This window comes from Cryptomeria japonica, unplaced genomic scaffold, assembly GCF_030272615.1.
Source record: "Cryptomeria japonica unplaced genomic scaffold, Sugi_1.0 HiC_scaffold_619, whole genome shotgun sequence".
Classification (NCBI taxonomy): domain Eukaryota; kingdom Viridiplantae; phylum Streptophyta; class Pinopsida; order Cupressales; family Cupressaceae; genus Cryptomeria; species Cryptomeria japonica.
The window spans coordinates 12,881-31,751 of record NW_026729421.1 but is presented as its reverse complement, the minus strand read 5'-3'; the positions used below and the strand labels follow the sequence as shown (position 1 = coordinate 31,751).

At 35.2% G+C, this 18,871-nt stretch overlaps 1 protein-coding gene across 1 annotated transcript; it reads left to right on the top strand.

Annotated features, from left to right (window-relative positions):
* The first annotated feature begins 11,624 nt into the window (after nucleotides 1–11,624).
* On the top strand, nucleotides 11,625–13,235 carry LOC131053154 (uncharacterized). The gene is made up of 2 exons (XM_057987773.2): nucleotides 11,625–12,306; nucleotides 12,697–13,235. The coding sequence occupies exons 1-2, from the start codon at nucleotides 11,625–11,627 to the stop codon at nucleotides 13,233–13,235; spliced, it is 1,221 nt and encodes a 406-aa protein (XP_057843756.2).
* The last annotated feature ends 5,636 nt before the right edge of the window (nucleotides 13,236–18,871 follow it).

The following is an 18,871-nucleotide window of genomic DNA, read 5'->3' as shown; positions in this document are numbered from 1 at the left end:
ATCTGATGGTGAATAGAAAAAAAGTTATTTAGTTTTTTTCAACACTGTAAAGCCTAGGCAGAATAAAATGGCCAGAATTCTTGAATGTAGAATTGAAGTTTTATCCTTTATTTATCTTGGTTTTTCTCTAGGTCTTAAGCCCCATGACTCCTTTTGGAATGTCCTAATTAACAGATTTAGTAAAAAGGTAGTTGGTTGGAAGGGTTCTCTTCTCAGTCAACCATATAAAATTCAACTTCTTAAAGCTACTCTCTAGAGACTCCCAATCTATGCATTGAGTCTCTTTAAAATCCCGTTTAAATATGCAAAGGCCATTGAAAAAATTCAAAATAACTTTCTTTTGTCAAGAGTGGAGGAGAGGAACAAAATGTTTCTTATTGGTTGGGATTCAGTCTGTAGACCTAAAGATTTTAAACATACATGCTTGGCCCTAATGGCATCCATTATATCCTGTCGAACAGCCTGCATACCCTATCAATCCATCATTATCGATTCATACATGCCTGGCCCTCATGGCATCCATTATATCCTATCAAACTGCCTGCATATCCTATCAATCAACTGCCACTCAATCACATATGGTTTCCAACTGATCAAATACCTACTCCTGAACACATACGACAAAATCCACTGCATCATCCTCCCACTTCTCACAATTCTGGTAAGGCCTCCATACTAGACTGTCTATCTCATCAATCACCCATTGCTAATAATCTAGCCTCCCAATCTGTGGCTGAAAAGTAATCATATCATACAAATATACATAATTGCGCCCATGTCCCCTACCTCTAAAGTGTATCGAACATGTAATAAGTAGATTCTCATATGCCCATACCTACAAAAATGTCACTCTGCATCCTAATCTCATTGATTCATGATATACAAACTGATGCAGCTCATAATACACATGTGCTAGCAAACACAACCCCCATGCAAACCTGGTGTGCTTAGTCACCAAATTCTCTAGAGTCCTTCCCCATCCCACAACCAACCCTCATGTCACCCTGTCTAGAAATAGGAACCCACTAATACCTCCTACCAGCAACATCGGTAGCACCAATCCTGTCGCTATCATGGTATCACAAGCCATATGTCCTGCCCTCATCTCTAGTTCCAGATCCTAAAACACTCATCTCAGTGCATCCTTGGATCCTAAAACACTCACCTTAGAGCATCCTTGTCTCCCTCTCGATCATAAGGAACCAACTCTCAAACGATTGGTATCCTCTGTATCCTAGATACATCCTCTAAGGTGACTATCATTTCACCCATCAGCAAATGAAAAGTGCATGTCTTTGAGTGCCATTTCTCAGTTAATGCAATCACCAATCCCATGTTCACCCGAAACTCAAGCATGTACATAATATATCACAATCCCATAGCCTCAACTGCTTCTCTATCCTCAAATGTCAGCTCTACTCATAAAATCTGAGTTGAAGGGAATCTCTCTTGTGACTCTAGCATAGGTAGGTCCTCCTACAGTCAAGCAAATCAACTATGTGAATCCTAGTGGTACTCCCTATTCATCACAAAGTGTTGCTTTTTATCCCTAGTGTTTATATCTATCATATGGCACTCTATCCTAGTGGTACTCCCTTGTTCATCACAAAGTGCTTCTTTTTATCCCTAGTGCTTATATCTATCATATGACACTCTATCATAGTGGCACTCCATGTTCGTCATAAAGTGCTGCTTTTTATCCTAGTGCTTATATCTATTATATGGCACTCTATTCTAGTAGCATTCCCTGTTCATCACAAAGTATTTATTTTATCTTATCTTCTAGGGCACCTTCTTCAGTGTATCCTCTTGAGTAGCTTGTCTAATTGACAATGTATGTTCTATCATATAATTATCAATTTTAGCCTAATCGAATTTACAACGTATGTTCTATCACAGAATTATCAATCCCTATGGCACTCCCTGTTCATCACAAAGTTCCTCGCTCTATCCTATCCTAGGGCCTCTGCTTGAATGTATCCTCTTGAGTAGTTATCCTAATTGGCAACATATGTTCTATCACAAAATTGTTATTCCCAGCTCTATCTGCTATGCTAGTCTTCCCTAGAGGACCTACTTGAGTGTATTCTCTCAGCAGCTTATCTGATCAACATCGTAAGTTTATCACAAAACTGTCGATTCAACCTTGAAGACATAAACGCGCATTCGTGACACAAACGCACTTACATACTTCATAGACATTTATGCATTTCACAGATGTGCCCGCAACACATAGACATGCCTCTATTCTTCCTAGATGTGCCTGCACTTTGCAAACATGCTCACATTTGACATAAATACTTTTCCAACCATAGATGCGGTTAAACTCAACATATACATGCCTAACCTACCCAGACGCCCCTAGCACTAATGTAGATGCATCTTCCCGTCTTTTGACCTACTTGACATTTTTTTTAGAGCTACCTAATGCACATTTATTACCCTACCTAGAATGAATTTATGGCAACAATTAATGCATCAAGGTATGAGGTTTTGTGGTACTCACTGGCTCTCCTACATCTGCTGGCCTATGATATCAATGAACGCGATCAAATCTGTGCACCAATGCCATCACTGCCGATTGCTCTTTGCTCTCTCTACACTTTGATCACTTAGGTGTGTGGATGACAATGAATATGTTTTCCCTCATAGTCTATCTTATAGACTATGCTAACCCTAGTCTCCCATGTCAGTCTTCTTTATCCTGTGACTTTGTCACTCTATCCTATCTTGTCAGTCCTTTCTCGCCTTTCTTTCTTATCAAGAGATTGTCTACAATCTTTTCAAATATTTTCATCCAATCTCTCAAGGGGGTATATCATTTCCTTCTTAGGGAAACTTTTTATTAGTTCATCTTATCTTTTTTGAAACAACGCGACAAGCTGCATTGTCTCAAAGAGGGGCAAAATGTAGAGACCTAAAATTGTCCTATCTAATTAAATAAATATTTTTATTTATTTAATTATTTTAGCCTAATTCTTCTATTAATTAAATAAATCTTTATAATATTTAATTTATTTATTTATCCTCTTCTAGCCTTATTTCTCATTTAAATAAATAATTTTATTTATTTAAATTATCCTTATCCTAAATTAAATAAATATTTTATTTATTTAATTTATCCCACTTCTTCTATTAATTAAATGAATCTTTATTTATTTAATTAATTCATTAACCGTTTCTACACATGACACATGTCATTCATCTCTTGATTCCTACACTACCTACCCTCTTATTATTTTCTTATTTTCTCTACCTACCCTCTAATCCTAGCCAACCATTTATCTTTTACACCTCTCAATATTATCCCTCCATTTTCTATAGTGTCTTCTATATAAGGAGATGCTTCCTTTATTATCAATTCTCCCAAGCATTCTAGCATTTGAACTTTCATATGCGATCAAGCCTACTTGTAACCACATTTCAGTTCTTTGTTGAGCTCTTGTGCACACATAAAATTTTAGAGCAAATATATCAACCAAGATCAATGGAGATAGGAAGAGTGGAGATTCAAACCCTATTAGACATGTGATGGTATAATCTTTTTGATTTCGTTGATTTTCATTGTCTTAGGTAATCTTCATATGTTATTGTGGATCTTTGTTGTTGTTAGGCTAAGGTTTTTTGGTTGAATCTATTCAATCTTTCAATATTGATGTTTCCATTTTTACCATAAACAATAACAATTTAATTCAAAAGTAGTAAGCTTGTCAATGATGGAGTCAAGAGTTACCTTAGTTTTAGAAATAGACTTCAGCTCCTGAATAGCTGCAACTTAGATAGAATAGACCAGTAGCAGGGTTCTTAGTACCTTACTGATCACTGTGGAATCTTCCACTTTACCTCCTGCACTCTTAATTTCACTGACTATCTCTTTTATCCTTTGACCATACTGGTGGATATTATCACCTTTAGCCATTTGCATGTCATCAAATTTTCCTCTTAGACTTTCCTCTTTAGCAATCTTAACATGTTCATCACCACTATAAATCTCTTCAATTTTTTTCCATGCCTTATATGCAATTTCAAGACCATGAATATCTACATACTCTGCATTAGACACAGAACTGATAATAGCCTCCAATACTTGATGATTTTCTTGTTTCTCTCTCTTTTGATCATTAGTCAACATCCCAGCAGGTGAAACATAATTAGTATGGACATCTTCCCAATACTAGCTTCCCAAACTCTTGATATAAATTTTCATTCTATCACTCCATATCCTGTAGTTCTCTCTATTACACTTCAGACCTTCATTCTTCATCATGATCAATAGATATTTACCCCAAGTTGTTAGGCTTAGACCTTAGAGGACCTGATACACTTTAATACTAATTGATGGTATGATGAAAGAATAAGTATCCGGTCAACTACTGAGAGGAGGGGGGTGAATCAGTACATAGAAAAACTAATATAAACTTCACCAATCTCAAAAATCAATCTCTAAAAGTAAACTTAGAATAATAACGCTGTCAGGATAAAAACTCATAAGATAAACTAGTTTTCTGTTACAACAAATTAACAGTAAAAAACTTCTTCATATCGCATTGCTTCTGGTTATCATGACTTATAAAAAATAGTTAAGCAGTTGAGTAAATAAACCATGAAAACATAACCACAAAACATTCACCACTTGACACAAATATTTTTGACGTGGAAACCAAAATAGGTAAAAACCATGGTGAGATGAGACTCACAAGATAACTATCTGAACTCTTCTGAAATTTCCCCTGTTAGGAGCCTAGCCTATTAAAGATTTACAAAAAGTCCTGTTAAGAAATGATCCTATTAGGAATCACCCGGTTAAGGGATTGACTATAAATTCCTTCTTAGAAGCAATACCCTGTAAGGAGTAACCTTGGTAGAGGATTTCAAAATCCAATCTAATGGACCACCTTGTTAGATGACTTGAATAACACCAAGCTTGTTAGATCTTACCTAGTTAGGGGATTTCAATTTTGCTGTAATTATTAGAAAACAATAGGAGTTTGTTGATCTTTCTGAATAACACTATGCTTGTTTGATCACATACATTTCATGCTCCTATCTACCTTTACTCAAACTACAGATAAATCATCTGGTTTGGTAACCACACTTTCCACTGAATTTTTATCTATCTCTTTGCCAACTCTCTAAAACTAAACCAATTCATTGACCTTAAATAAAAATCAATCAAGTTGGTAACACAACAAAAACCTTGAGATTACAAACAAATTGGTTCAAGTATGACCATTGGATTACATAACAATATCTACACATCAAACAAGAAAATCTTGATCACCACTTCATTTAACTTATTAACTCATCACGCACTTTTCATTAGATGTAATACATTTGCTCATTCCCTAGACAAAAACCGTTATAACAACTCGGTAAAATCTCCTGGAATTGTCTTCATTCAATAATCATGCATGTCATCATCATTACTGCTCATCATCAAATCATAAACCAGTATAACCAATTCACCCAACTTAATCAGTTAGGGTTTATCAAAAACAACATGTAGGGTTTACCGGTTACATCAATAGTTAAGGTTTACACCAGTTATCGGTTCACTCCACAAATTATTCCTACCGGTTACAGTAACAATATTACAACAATATCAATAATATCATTACCGGTTTAATTGACGTCAATGACAACATAACATATCTTTAATGCAATCTTCATGCAAATGCCAACATAGTACCATCGTACATTTCAATTGAGCTTGTCCTCAAATCTGGAATATAAGAAGAGATCTTAGTAGCAATGTGTGAAGTAGGACTACCAAAAAGAGAATCAAGAAGATCCACAATATGATTCATGTGGTGAGAAGCACCAAAATGAAGAATCCAATTAGAATTGGTAGAAGACAAAGCATGATATGAGAGAGCTTACCATTTTCCCATAGAAGAACACTTAGAAATGAAAATATTGTGCTTCCTTGTAGCTTCTCCAATGTTAGCTTCACAAATCATTGTGCATTAGCATGCCTAAATTTTCCACAAAAGGAAAAATTCTCCATCTTTTTTTGGACTTATAAGATAACTCTCCTAATTTAGAAGGAGAAGGATGAGAAGGAGGTTTATCCTTTTGATCATTTCTCGCCTTAGGCTTGGGGAGAGACTCACCACTTGAGGAGGAATTTGTATTGGTCTTATTCTTATGCTTACCCTTTCCTTTGGAAGAATGAGCCATTAAAGCATGACTTTTAGGAAGAGAATCCATTTGAATTAACTTGGCCTACTCCCTAGTCAAACAATCTTAAAATAACTCAAAATAAGGCATCTTATGGTATTCTCCCATATAATACATAGTAGAATAGAAGTTAGAGGAAAGTCCTTGAAAATGACCTCTAAGCTTAGACAGAATCAATAAAATACACTCCTTATCTTGTTTGGCATGACAACAATCTTTTAGTTTAGACCAAATTCACTTGAATTGTGCAAGTAAATCCTAAATAGAGGATTGGCTTCAAGATACAAGATCCTAAATTGGTATACCTTACCATACAAATCAACAAGCTTATCCCATACTTATTTATGTGTTGTACACTCAATAATGTGAAACAACAAATTATCTAACGTGCATAAATGTACTAATGAGTCCTTTTGCCTCATACATTTTTTCCATGAATAAACTACTGAAATGGCAGTAAATTTATATTGGTCAATATCCAACAAGTAAAAAAGACCTTGAGATTGCAACAATTGCGACATCTTGAGCTTCCATGTGTGATAGTTATGTGGTGGGGTGAGAAATTCAATCCTAGGGCCCAACATTTGATTAGGGTTGTCCTTTCTTTTTTGGAATCTATTTTGATGCCATCTCCGAGCCCATACTATAGTTAGCCTCTCTATGATCTCTACAAGGGCACTGGAGGTAGAAGAATTTCTCTTCTTCAATTTCAACCTACTGCATCCAATGTTTCTTCTATGCATACAACCTAACTTCTTGCCTAAGTACCCTAACCACTACAACCTTCATTCTAGCATATATCAAAGAGTCTCCATTGGCCAAGTATGCTTCAACACCCATTGTAGTCCCTAGTGTTTTTCCAATTTCCTCTAACTATTATTCAAACTAGTATTCAATTAGCAGATCCACACTGGAGATTCGTAAGGATTCAACATAACTGGATTAAAATTAGAAGTCCAATTTTTCATATATAATGGAATTTCCTTCATCATCCATAATCACCCCAAAATAATTGTTTCCTTTTCCTCTTGTTTGGAAAATATTAAAATGAAAAATCCTTTAGGCATGAATTTTAAAATAAACTCAATTCTCTATGAATCCTTGATCCATATCCGTATTATCTCCCTATCTTTTTTTGGCCCTTTGAATCTACAGATAGCTTCAAAGTTTTCTATTAATTCTCTATCAACTGCAACTTCTTCTGAAACACAATTATTTGTACACCATAATGATCATTTTCCTTACATTCCTCTTCCCCACTAATTCCATATTCTTTTCCATCTCCATTTTTGTCATTGTTGTTATTTCCATCTCCATTGTTGTTATTTCCATCGGTAAAAGGCCGAAGCCAAAAATTTTATTAATCATTAATAAAATTTACAACACTCCACTCATGCGGGCACCAGTAGGAAAGAGTGGAGGCGAAAAAACCTCCGGCCTTGCCCGAGACCAAAGTCCAGAAAAATCCTACAACTATAATAAGAATAAGATTTTTGAAAATTACAATAGTACCCTGGGCTAAGGGTGATCAGGGTGGGAAGATATTTTCTTTCCCTTACAAGCCCCTTTTAACATATTACAATTATCAATGCTCTCCTTGTGCCCTATCTTGAGTTTGAGCTTTGATTTAATGTTGTTTATAGGTGGTTTCAACATAGCTATCTTCCTTTCTTTTGTTTAAGATGGCCTTGCTCACCCTGCATGATTAGTTTTCATACCACTTGCCAAGATTGTTTGTAAAATTTAATTTTCCTATTTCAAATACTATATTTTATATTCCAATCTAGGATTATTCCTTAGCCATTTATCTGATTGGATCTACCATTCCAAAATTTAAACAGAGAAATATAAACAAAGTGTTTCGATTTCCTACTCTAGTGTGTCTTAAAAGCTTAACCTCATTTATCTACATGTGAAAAATAGTTGATATGATACATTGAGAAATAGAGTTCATAGTAATTTCGTTGTTGAAAAATGCACATCAATAGTTATGAACCACCAATTTACTTCATTTTGTTTTTGTATCAGGATGCTATCCCCAATAAAGGATGATATCCAGGATACAATAATAAAAGGGAATAAAGGGGATTCTGTCGTGCCTGTATCCGTGTCAAGCTAACTCACATAGCCATATAAAATCTATACGAAAAGGGCAATAGATGGAAATGGATGAGTACCATTGCAGTATTTAACTTTAATTCTCACCCAGAATATTCTGCATTCTTTCCACTTATTATCCGTAGTCTATGGAATGTCAGATAATCTTCCATATATAGATAGCACAACAACAAGTGGCATACAAGTATATTTTAAAAACTTGCAGAAATAATAGATCTTGCAATTGATGCTCTTAGTTCATATAAGTCTACATATATAGATGTCAAAGGCCTTCATTGTAGACTTTATTAACAAATCCTGCCCTGATTATGTATCCACCTATATGAGTATATATAAATTATTATATTCATATATATGAGTACATATTCATATATATGAATATAAAAAATAGTGTATAAATATATCAGCCAATCCTCAAGATATGTAGGAGTATATGAATAGGAAAAACAATAGTAACTAAAATGAAAGGTCAGAGCTACTCTCATGAAATGGATATGAGTATAACCATAAATTTAATAGTAAAATCACACTATTTTATTGAATTTAAACCAACGATGTTTATCCTTAAGATATGGCGAGATTAATATCTCTTTCAAAGTTTGTATTGTCCATAAGATAACATTGTTTTTATTAATATAGTAATAAGCTAGAGTACCAAGCTAAGGAGAATATAAAGTGACAAGGAAGGAACAAAATTGTCACATCTTCAGTCCAGGATCCGTAGCCACCTTATTTCAAGCTTGAAGGGGAGGCGTCACCCCTTTCCCATCATCGAGTTCGAAGCCCTCTTCCTTTAAGAAGTCCTCGAGCCAAGTAGTCTTTGGCGGGTTCCTCACGTAAAATAATTGAAAAATGAAATTAACATTCCTCTTCACTTCAACAGTGCTTTCCTTGGTAAATTCTTCCTCATCCATAGTGATAATGGGGAGTTTAGGCATCGGCCTGTTGTTTCTCATAAAAACATCATAATCTCTTGGCCTTGGTATGGTCCAATCATTGTCAATATTGACAAGAACCCTCTCCATTTCACCCAAGATGGAGGCTATGAAGATCTCCTTGTATAGAGCGCCTGTGTCCTCTCTATTCTTGGTGAAGAACACCGTAATGGCCAAAAACAAGGCCACCACATCAGAGTTTACCCTAGTTTGGTTAGCATTTGTGAGATAGTTTGGGCCAAGGATGTTCTCTACAACATCTAGTACTAAGGCATGAGGAAAGCGAATAGTACATTTGAGGCGATCCCTAGTGATGACCCCATCGAAGGCCATTTGAAATTACACTTTTTTTTAATCATAAGAGTAAATATTCTATTGGTTGATGACAATACATCCATTCTTTTTAAAATCCCAATATCTCATGAACATTAAATTTCATCTATTATATTATATTCAATATTAAGTTTTAGCTCTCTACAATATAGGAACAATAATTAACACTATATCAAGTCATACAAATTTTGAGATAACACGATTCAACTGGCATATAAGATTATTGCCAAATCCAAGTTTAGTATCCTTCACAATAAATAGAATACCAAATGCTCTTTTTTGCCTCCATGATATCATGCCAAACCAAGATAACACAATAGAGCTACTCTGAATATATTTTATAAGAATCCACATTTTCTATATTTTGTACAAGAATCCCTACTCTATATGCTGCCACTAAGCCTTGAAACCAAGCCGGAGTGGTTCAAAATCTAAAGATGAACCGATTGGCTTCCTACAAAATATCATTTTAGAATCCTTAGAGCTGATGATATTCTATAGTCAAATAAATGACTATTGAGTCTTATTCCACAACTCTTCCTCATGGCACAACTCTTCACATGCTTGGCAAGTTGCTCAACACACTTCACATTTTCTATTCATGAGAAATTTTGGGATTTAAATTATGATAAACCTCTGTTAAAAAATCTATTAAAAAAGAATATGAATAAAATAACAAGAAGATTGATGTTTCAAGTAAATCATTGGTAATCCATTAACAGAAAATCTTTCTCCAACAACACTGACTTCAAGCTTGATGTGTCACAAGAATGTTCTATAGAAATAAAATAAGATAATTGGTTCCTAGGAAGAATAGAAAGGAGAGAGCTCATTTGATAGTATAGGACATCATATGCCTTTGAGAAAGAGAAGAAATGATTGAGTATCCATTTGAGCTTGCATCCTTACATTTCCTTGCCACAAAAGTCAATATTGAACAACACTTTTTGATTCCATGAAATTGGAAAATTACCATTTCAATTCAATAAAGATAATGATGAATTATTTAATTCAATAAATAATAAATGAAAGGATAAATTTTCAATTGGAAGATGAAGTTAATTTGTGAGGGAAGGAAAAGTTTCTAATGTATAGGCATAGTTTTGAATGATTAAAGTGGGATAGGCCTGAACCTTTAACATATCTGCTAAAAAGAACAACTTGGGGTGCATGAGGGTTGCAAACCCAGCCAAAAAACAAAACCCAAAAGACACAAAAACCTTTGATTCGATTGCCACAATTTTTTTTTTGTTCAATTAAATAAGAAAATTACCATTTCAATGAAGGAGGATAATAATGAATTATCAGTTTAATATATAATAAGTGAGAGGATGAAGTTTGTATTGAAAGAGGAAGTCAAAATTTTGAAGGAAAATAAAATTTGTAAGAGTCTATGGTTTTTATTGGAAAGGGAAGAAATTTCTAATGTATAGGTGTAGTTAACTAATGAGATGAAAATGAAAATTTTTAAATGACATTTTATTTTTAAACATGACATAATATAAGTTTTATTAATTTCAGATGTAAAAAATATAAAATGAGAGTGAGAAATAATTAAGTATGATAGACAATACATACACTAAATAACCTAACTAATTATTAATATTATTTTTTACTAATCTTAGAATTATAATTCATATTAAATAATTAAATATCATTTTATTGAAATGAAAGTTATAGCTTATAAGACATAAATATAATTAAAATAATATAATTTTAAACCAACAATACTTCAAATTTATAATAATCAAGAACTACCGTGCAAATATACGGTAGCCCTACATTGTGAATTAAGGTTAATTTGTTTCCCCTTGGAATCTCTAAGATTTTTTTAAAATAAAATAATAATAAGTCATCTCCTATTCTATGGTCGGCCAACCCAACGCAACCCAAGCGGTGTCCTATGATATCATATAAATCCTAGTGGAGAATGCTTTAACAAACCAAATCAGGTAACACGCGTACAGGAACAACAGATTGTTTATTTTACAAACCCTAGCGTCTAAAGTCTTCAGTTTTCAATTATACTCTTTTTTCGGCATTACTTGTGTTTTAGCCATGGCGAGCAGAGGATTTGAATTCCCTGTATCAGCAGGGAGTTCATCAATTCCTGTCATGTTTGGATCTTCGGCTTCTGTGCCACCGACACCTCTCTTTGGCACCACTGCGGTTTACGCGCCTGCACCATCCTTCCCCGGCACTGCGACTTACGGGCCTACTTCTTTCTTCGGCGGCAGTGCAGCTTACATGCTTACACCTTACCGCACTGCGGCTTACGCGACTACGCCTCTCTTCGGTGCCACTACGGTTTGTACGCCTACGTCTTTCTTCCCAATTCCCGCGCAATCTTCTGCACTCGATGTGTCTTTCAGCATTCCGAGCATACGATTTTCTACACCACCCATGCTTTTCAACCCTCCGGCAGGAAATTCTACTTCGACTTTTGTTACTCCGCCCACTTCATTTCCTGTTGGAACCTCAGCCACTCAATCTTCCTCTGCATCTCAACATTCACTTGCGTTTAGCAGTTTTGATTCATATTCTTCACCCACCGGTGCAACTACAATTAAAATTCCTGTGTGTGGTCAAGCGACTGCGCTAGTACAGACCACTACTTCTGATGCTGTAACCGTGCCATTTTCATCACGACCAAATTCCGCTACCAATTCCGCTGCATATCCCCGTTTTACGTTATCGTCTTCAGAGGCATCTATGACAACTCCTGCACCTTCAGTAATAGGTAAGTCTCTGTTTCGTAGTCACTGCATTATGATTTGTCATTTACCGTTTGATAAATATTTGGTTAGGCTATGGCGAAGCTTGAAAGTTTCCTAGTTTTCGGAATGTTAGTAGAGGTTCTAGGCTGCCTTGAAATGTTTTCTTTTGCTTTTAATATCTCAGGCAGGATTAGATCACATATCTGAAGACTTCTAAATGTAATCGCTCGTAAATTTGCACTTCTAAGCCTCAAGGTTAAAACCTACTATGTATGATTAACATAAATCAAATATGCTTTTTCTGCGCACAGAGTTTTTATAGATATAAATGAGTATGTGTCTAGAAATGAATTCGGGTTTGATGTGATTTGAGATATATAGAACTAACATTGTTTGGTGTTTTGGTTTCGCAGTTAACTTCGGAGAGTGGGATAGGCCAATGGATATAGCGCGCCAACATGACACTTTTAATCTTATGTTGAGACAACGTATGCGACAGAAGTATGCTGCTATGGTAGGGAGGGATCAACTTTATGAGAGAGTAGCAAGGGAAGACGTTGGAAGAGATTGGGCCCTAATTGAGAGAGACCAAGCTCAAGCAGATTGGGATAGTCTGCAGATCCAACATGATGAAGCGCGAGAGAGGGAGACACAAATGCAGACAGAGGTGCAACAACTAGATGCTAAGATAGAGGCATTCAAAATAGAGCAAGATCGTGTGCGAGGAGAGCTCGAGAAACTTCATCAGACAGAGGTGCAACAACTATGTACTAAGATAGATGCACTTAAAGTGGAGCAAGATCGTGTGCAACAACTATTTGCTAAGATAGATGCACTCAAAGCAGAGCAAGATCGTGTGCGAGGAGAGCTCGAGACACTTCATCAGATGAGAACAGCAGATATACAAGTATCGCAGAGGACGGATGCACGACAACGGAGAATGCTAGCTTGAGACAGGCATTATGGCGAGCAGAGGAGCATCGAGAAGGGTTAGTTTTATTGTAGCCTGCAAATCCTATACCACCTATAAATTTTGATCTCATATTTTGTCATAGCCGTAAGAGAATATAAATTCTGTCCTCATATTTTTTCATAATCGTTAGAGATTGAATATTGTATGCGTATATGGGAAGACATTTTTAATGAATGATTTGATTTGACTATGTATTTATGTGTTGATGTGTTTTTATAAGATTATGATATAGAAATAAATAGATGTGATGTTATGATGATAATTTGGATTATTAGTCCCTGCCTGTATAGGCAGAGACTTATGTTTTCGTCTCGCTTTATTAGTCTCTCCTCGGGAAGCACGCCAACAAAAAATAAACAACTTTCCCAATGGTTCGCAACTTTTGATTAAAAAATAAAATTTTAGACAATTTTCTTCTTTTTATGATTGGCCCACCATATTTTTCCTGGAGATTTTTATATTTTTCGGTTAAAAATTAAAGGAAAAAATCTTGTGACCAATGAAAAACGGACAGAAAAAAATTGAAGAAATTTCCTAACGTTTAGTTTCTAAAGGTTTTGGTGGTTATGCGACATTCTACGAATTGTTATCATGTCTATGTGTGACGCTGGGAATTTAGGGCATTAACCGTCAGCATCCTCCAGATTGCTTTCACCATTAAAGAAGAAGGTGTAGGAAACTAAAACTCTTTGCGGGCCATGTCCCCTTCTTTACAGCCAATAATGACCTTCTTCCACTCCTCTCATTCAACCAGTTTTATTGTCGTTGTTCATTCAGCTAGCCTTCATCGTTGCTGCTTCGGTAAGTTAATTTTGCCTTAATGGTCAGACAAATAAGAATTTGATGTCTTGATGATAAGCTCATATATTAGCATGTGTGTGTAGGACTAGGTTTTTGTTTTGCATGTCCATTGAGCAAAGCCTGGTAATGTGTATCCAATTTAGGAGTTTTAAACCTTGAATTAGTTTCTGACCCAGGTAAGTGATTTCATCAGGAAGTGAAATACATGCATAGATAAAGAACCCCTGTAGCTTCTTACACAAGGGATGACTTAATTTACTATGATGACTTTGTCAAATTGAAACAAAGATGTCTACATTTCATTCACCATATGTTCAATTGAAAACATGACCATAGCGACACAGGTGTTGCCTATGTAAAGCTAGAGAAAAGATACACTTTGAATCCTTTGCAAATAGCTACATCTAGTCTTTAACTCCAAGGTTAGATTTACATGAACTTCAATGAAATCAATAGTTCAGTAGCTCATTTTGCAAGGCTTTCAGTAAGGAAATTACATGGGAAATTTGGGGCTCTATTTGCAATGGTGATTGCAAATAGTTTCCTTACAATAGAACAGGGTATAACTGAATTTGAGAACCTGAGGGTGCTTAGAGCTACCACAAGCCTAATAATTACCATAAAAAAGTGTTTCCGTACGGAAATTGCAGGGAAAATTCAGGCCACTCTTTGCAATTAGAATTGCAAATTGATTAATAACCTAATCATATACCACAATACACCTGGATTTAACGACTTGAAGATAACTTTACAATGACTCTCAACACTCAACAAACAAACCCTCTTGTCTAATAACATATGCCTCTGGCATAAGCTTGGCTGCTAAACTCTTGAAACATAATCAAATTGCTTCACATTCCATTGATTCTATCAATAAAACTTTATGAGCAACTACAACTTTTTTGAAAATCACAGCTTTAGACTGACAAAGAATGTACTCATATCATTGATGTGTTTGTCTTCTCCAGTTATATTATTGTAAGATACGAATTGAATTTTTATGTTGTTTTTATGGTTAATCACACAACTTTTTGGAAAATCACAGATTTAGTCTGGCAAAGAATGTACTCATATCATTGATGTGTCTGTCTTCTCCAGCAACATTACTGGATGATGCCAGTTGAATTTTTATGTTGATTAGTATCACTAAGATTTAACAATGCATGATATTTTTCGAACTCATTGGTTTATAGTATTATAAAAGTGTGGATTATTTATCGTAACTATTTGGTATTCTTTGCAATGCATCAGTATTTAATAGCAAATTTTTGGGAATCATATGCCTGTCAATATTTATTCAGTCTCCATGAAACAGGTCTATTCTTTTTAAAACAGATGTTATTGAGTGTGGTAGGGCTTTTGTCTCCTGTAGCTACAGCTTCCCCACAGGGCATTGCAGCACCACATAACTTTGCGGTGACACTCAACAGTCAACAAACAACCCTCCTGTCTAATAACATATGCCTCTGACATGGGCTTGGCTGCTAAACTATTGAAACAAAATCAAATTGCTTCACATTCAATTAATTCTGTGAATAAAATTTGTATGAGCAGCTACCATCTCTACAATGGTGAGCCTGAGACTGTCAACATGAATAAAACAAGCAGCCACCACATCTGCAAACAACAAGCAGAAGGCTATCAACACTAAACACCCAGTTTCCATGAGCGAACATTCACAAGACAATGAGTCACGCAACAACGCAAAATAAGACTGAGGCCCACAAGAATAAGTCTGAAAAAACCAAATTAAAAACATGTTTTTAAACTATATTTTAATGACAAACGCTAAGCCTTTTTCCATACACATTTTGGGGCAAACTAAAATGATTTTTTTTCTGTTTTCTTTAAGTCCGTCTAATTTCAAACTTTATATTAGAAATTTGGCAAACCCTGAGACATAGATACCAAATACATAGAAACTTCTTTAGGGCACTTTTTATTTACTGCACCTATCCATGCATATAACATAAATTTCTTCCCATAGTAACCAGCAAACTCGGCATCAGAGACACATCTGTACTCACATTTCCAGCAAGTATATTGAAAAGTTAATATAGTCACACCATTATCATATACTCATATAAAATGGCACTAATTTTAAAAAGAGATCAGTGCAATCTTTGACCAAGATTTTTACTTATTACCAAGTTGGTTAGATGATCATCCAAACAGTCAATGGGCAGTATGCTTTGTTAAATTTTAGTGATCAGTAATGACAGAATGCCTCAGAAAATATCCCCATGTGGAATGCGATGAGTGTTGGTGCTGCACAAAATGGAATTTTTTATTAAACTTCAGAAGTTTTTAAACCTGGAGCAAGTTTATTTTAAAATATTAAATTCTGTCGAAGGCTATTCAGTCTTTTGGTACATAAAACAACCAATGGTGAAGGAATGCGTAAGGTCAATAGATGCGGAAGTAAAACTCAAATTGCAATCACATTCTACCGAGTTCAAAGGTAAAATATGAAGAGATATAGCATGTGTTACAAGAAAATGACTTGACAATGCGATTAATAGAGAACAAGAGGCATTGTTGGGATAGAGAGTCGATGGTAGAAGTAACCCATGTGAAGTAAGAAGGTGTGCAGGGCATAAGAAACTGGTGTGTGGTTGTGTAAATAGGGAAGGGAATCGTGGAAAGTAGCAGTGACCCATGAAGGAAAGAGGGGCAGAGCGTGAGAGAAGTTTGTTTGTCTGCAAGTTTGAGAGGGCCATTAGAAGGCCATTATTGTAAAAGTGTTTTTACAGCTTTGAGGAGAATAAGATTAAATTCTTTGTTGCAATCTAAACACAAGAGTCTGTGTTTGTTTTCGTTTTTGAATTGTGAATTTCTATTGGCAAGAGGGTTTCTTTCTCTTGCATCACAAATCTTTCCTAACGAAAATTTGAAGGATATAGCATTTTATTTGGTTCTTTCAAGATGGTGATTATTTCACAATGTTTTAGCAGGATACTGCAATTTTCTTATAACCTTAAAGATCTATTGTATTACCAAGAAAAAAAAAAAAGTTTTCTGACTATTCATCTCAACTGCAATTTCCACACTAGAGATTGAATTTAAACCAACGATGTTTATCCTTAAGATATGGCGAGATTAATATCTCTTTCAAAGTTTGTATTGTCCATAAGATAACATTGTTTTTCTTAATATAGTAATAAGCTAGAGTACCAAGCTAAGGAGAATATAAAGTGACAAGGAAGGAACAAAATTGTCACATCTTCAGTCCAGGATCCGTAGCCACCTTATTTCAAGCTTGAAGGGGAGGCGTCACCCCTTTCCCATCATCGAGTTCGAAGCCCTCTTCCTTTAAGAAGTCCTCGAGCCAAGTAGTCTTTGGCGGGTTCCTCACGTAAAATAATTGAAAAATGAAATTAACATTCCTCTTCACTTCAACAGTCCTTTCCTTGGTAAATTCTTCCTCATCCATAGTGATAATGGGGAGTCTAGGCATCGGCCTGTTGTTTCTCATAAAAACATCATAATCTCTTGGCCTTGGTATGGTCCAATCATTGTCAATATTGACAAGAACCCTCTCCATTTCACCCAAGATGGAGGCTATGAAGATCTCCTTGCATAGAGCACCTGTGTCCTCTCTATTCTTGGTGAAGAACACCGTAATGGCCAAAAACAAGGCCGCCACATCATAGTTTGCCCTAGTTCGGTTAGCATTTGTGAGATAGTTTGGGCCAAGGATGTTCTCTACAACATCTAGTACTAAGGCATGAGGAAAGCGAATAGTACATTTGAGGCGATCCCTAGTGATGACCCCATCGAAGGCCATTTGAAATTACACTTTTTTTAAATCATAAGAGTAAATATTCTATTGGTTGATGACAATACATCCATTCTTTTTAAAATCCCAATATCTCATGAACATTAAATTTCATCTATTATATTATATTCTATATTAAGTTTTAGCTCTCTACAATATAGGAACAATAATTAACACTATATCAAGTCATACAAAATTTGAGATAACACGATTCAATTGGCATATAAGATTATTGCCAAATCCAAGTTTAGTATCCTTCACAATAAATAGAATACCAAATTCTCTTTTTTGCCTCCATGATCTCATGCCAAACCAAGATAACACAATAGAGCTACTCTGAATATATTTTATAAGAATCCACATTTTCTATATTTTGTACAAGAATCCCTACTCTATATGCTGCCACTAAGCCTTGAAACCAAGCCGGAGTGGTTCAAAATCTAAAGATGAACCGATTGGCTTCCTACAAAATATCATTTTAGAATCCTTAGAGCTGATGATATTCTATGGTCAAATAAATGACTATTGAGTCTTATTCCACAACTCTTCCTCATGGCACAACTCTTCACATGCTTGGCAAGTTGCTCGACACACTTCACATTTTCTATTCATGAGAAATTTTGGGATTTAAATTATGATAAACCTCTGTTAAAAAATCTATTAAAAAAGAATATGAATAAAATAACAAGAAGATTGATGTTTCAAGTAAATCATTGGTAATCCATTAACAGAAAATCTTTCTCCAACAACACTGACTTAAAGCTTGATGTGTCACAAGGATGTTCTATAGAAATAAAATAAGATAATTGGTTCCTAGGAAGAATAGAAAGGAGAGAGCTCATTTGATAGTATAGGACATCATATGCCTTTGAGAAAGAGAAGAAATGATTTCATATGCTATAAACCAATCAAAATGATTGAGAATCCATTTGAGCTTGCATCCTTACATTTCCTTGCCACAAAAGTCAATATTGAACAACACTTTTTGATTCCATGAAATTGGAAAATTACCATTTCAATTCAATAAAGATAATGA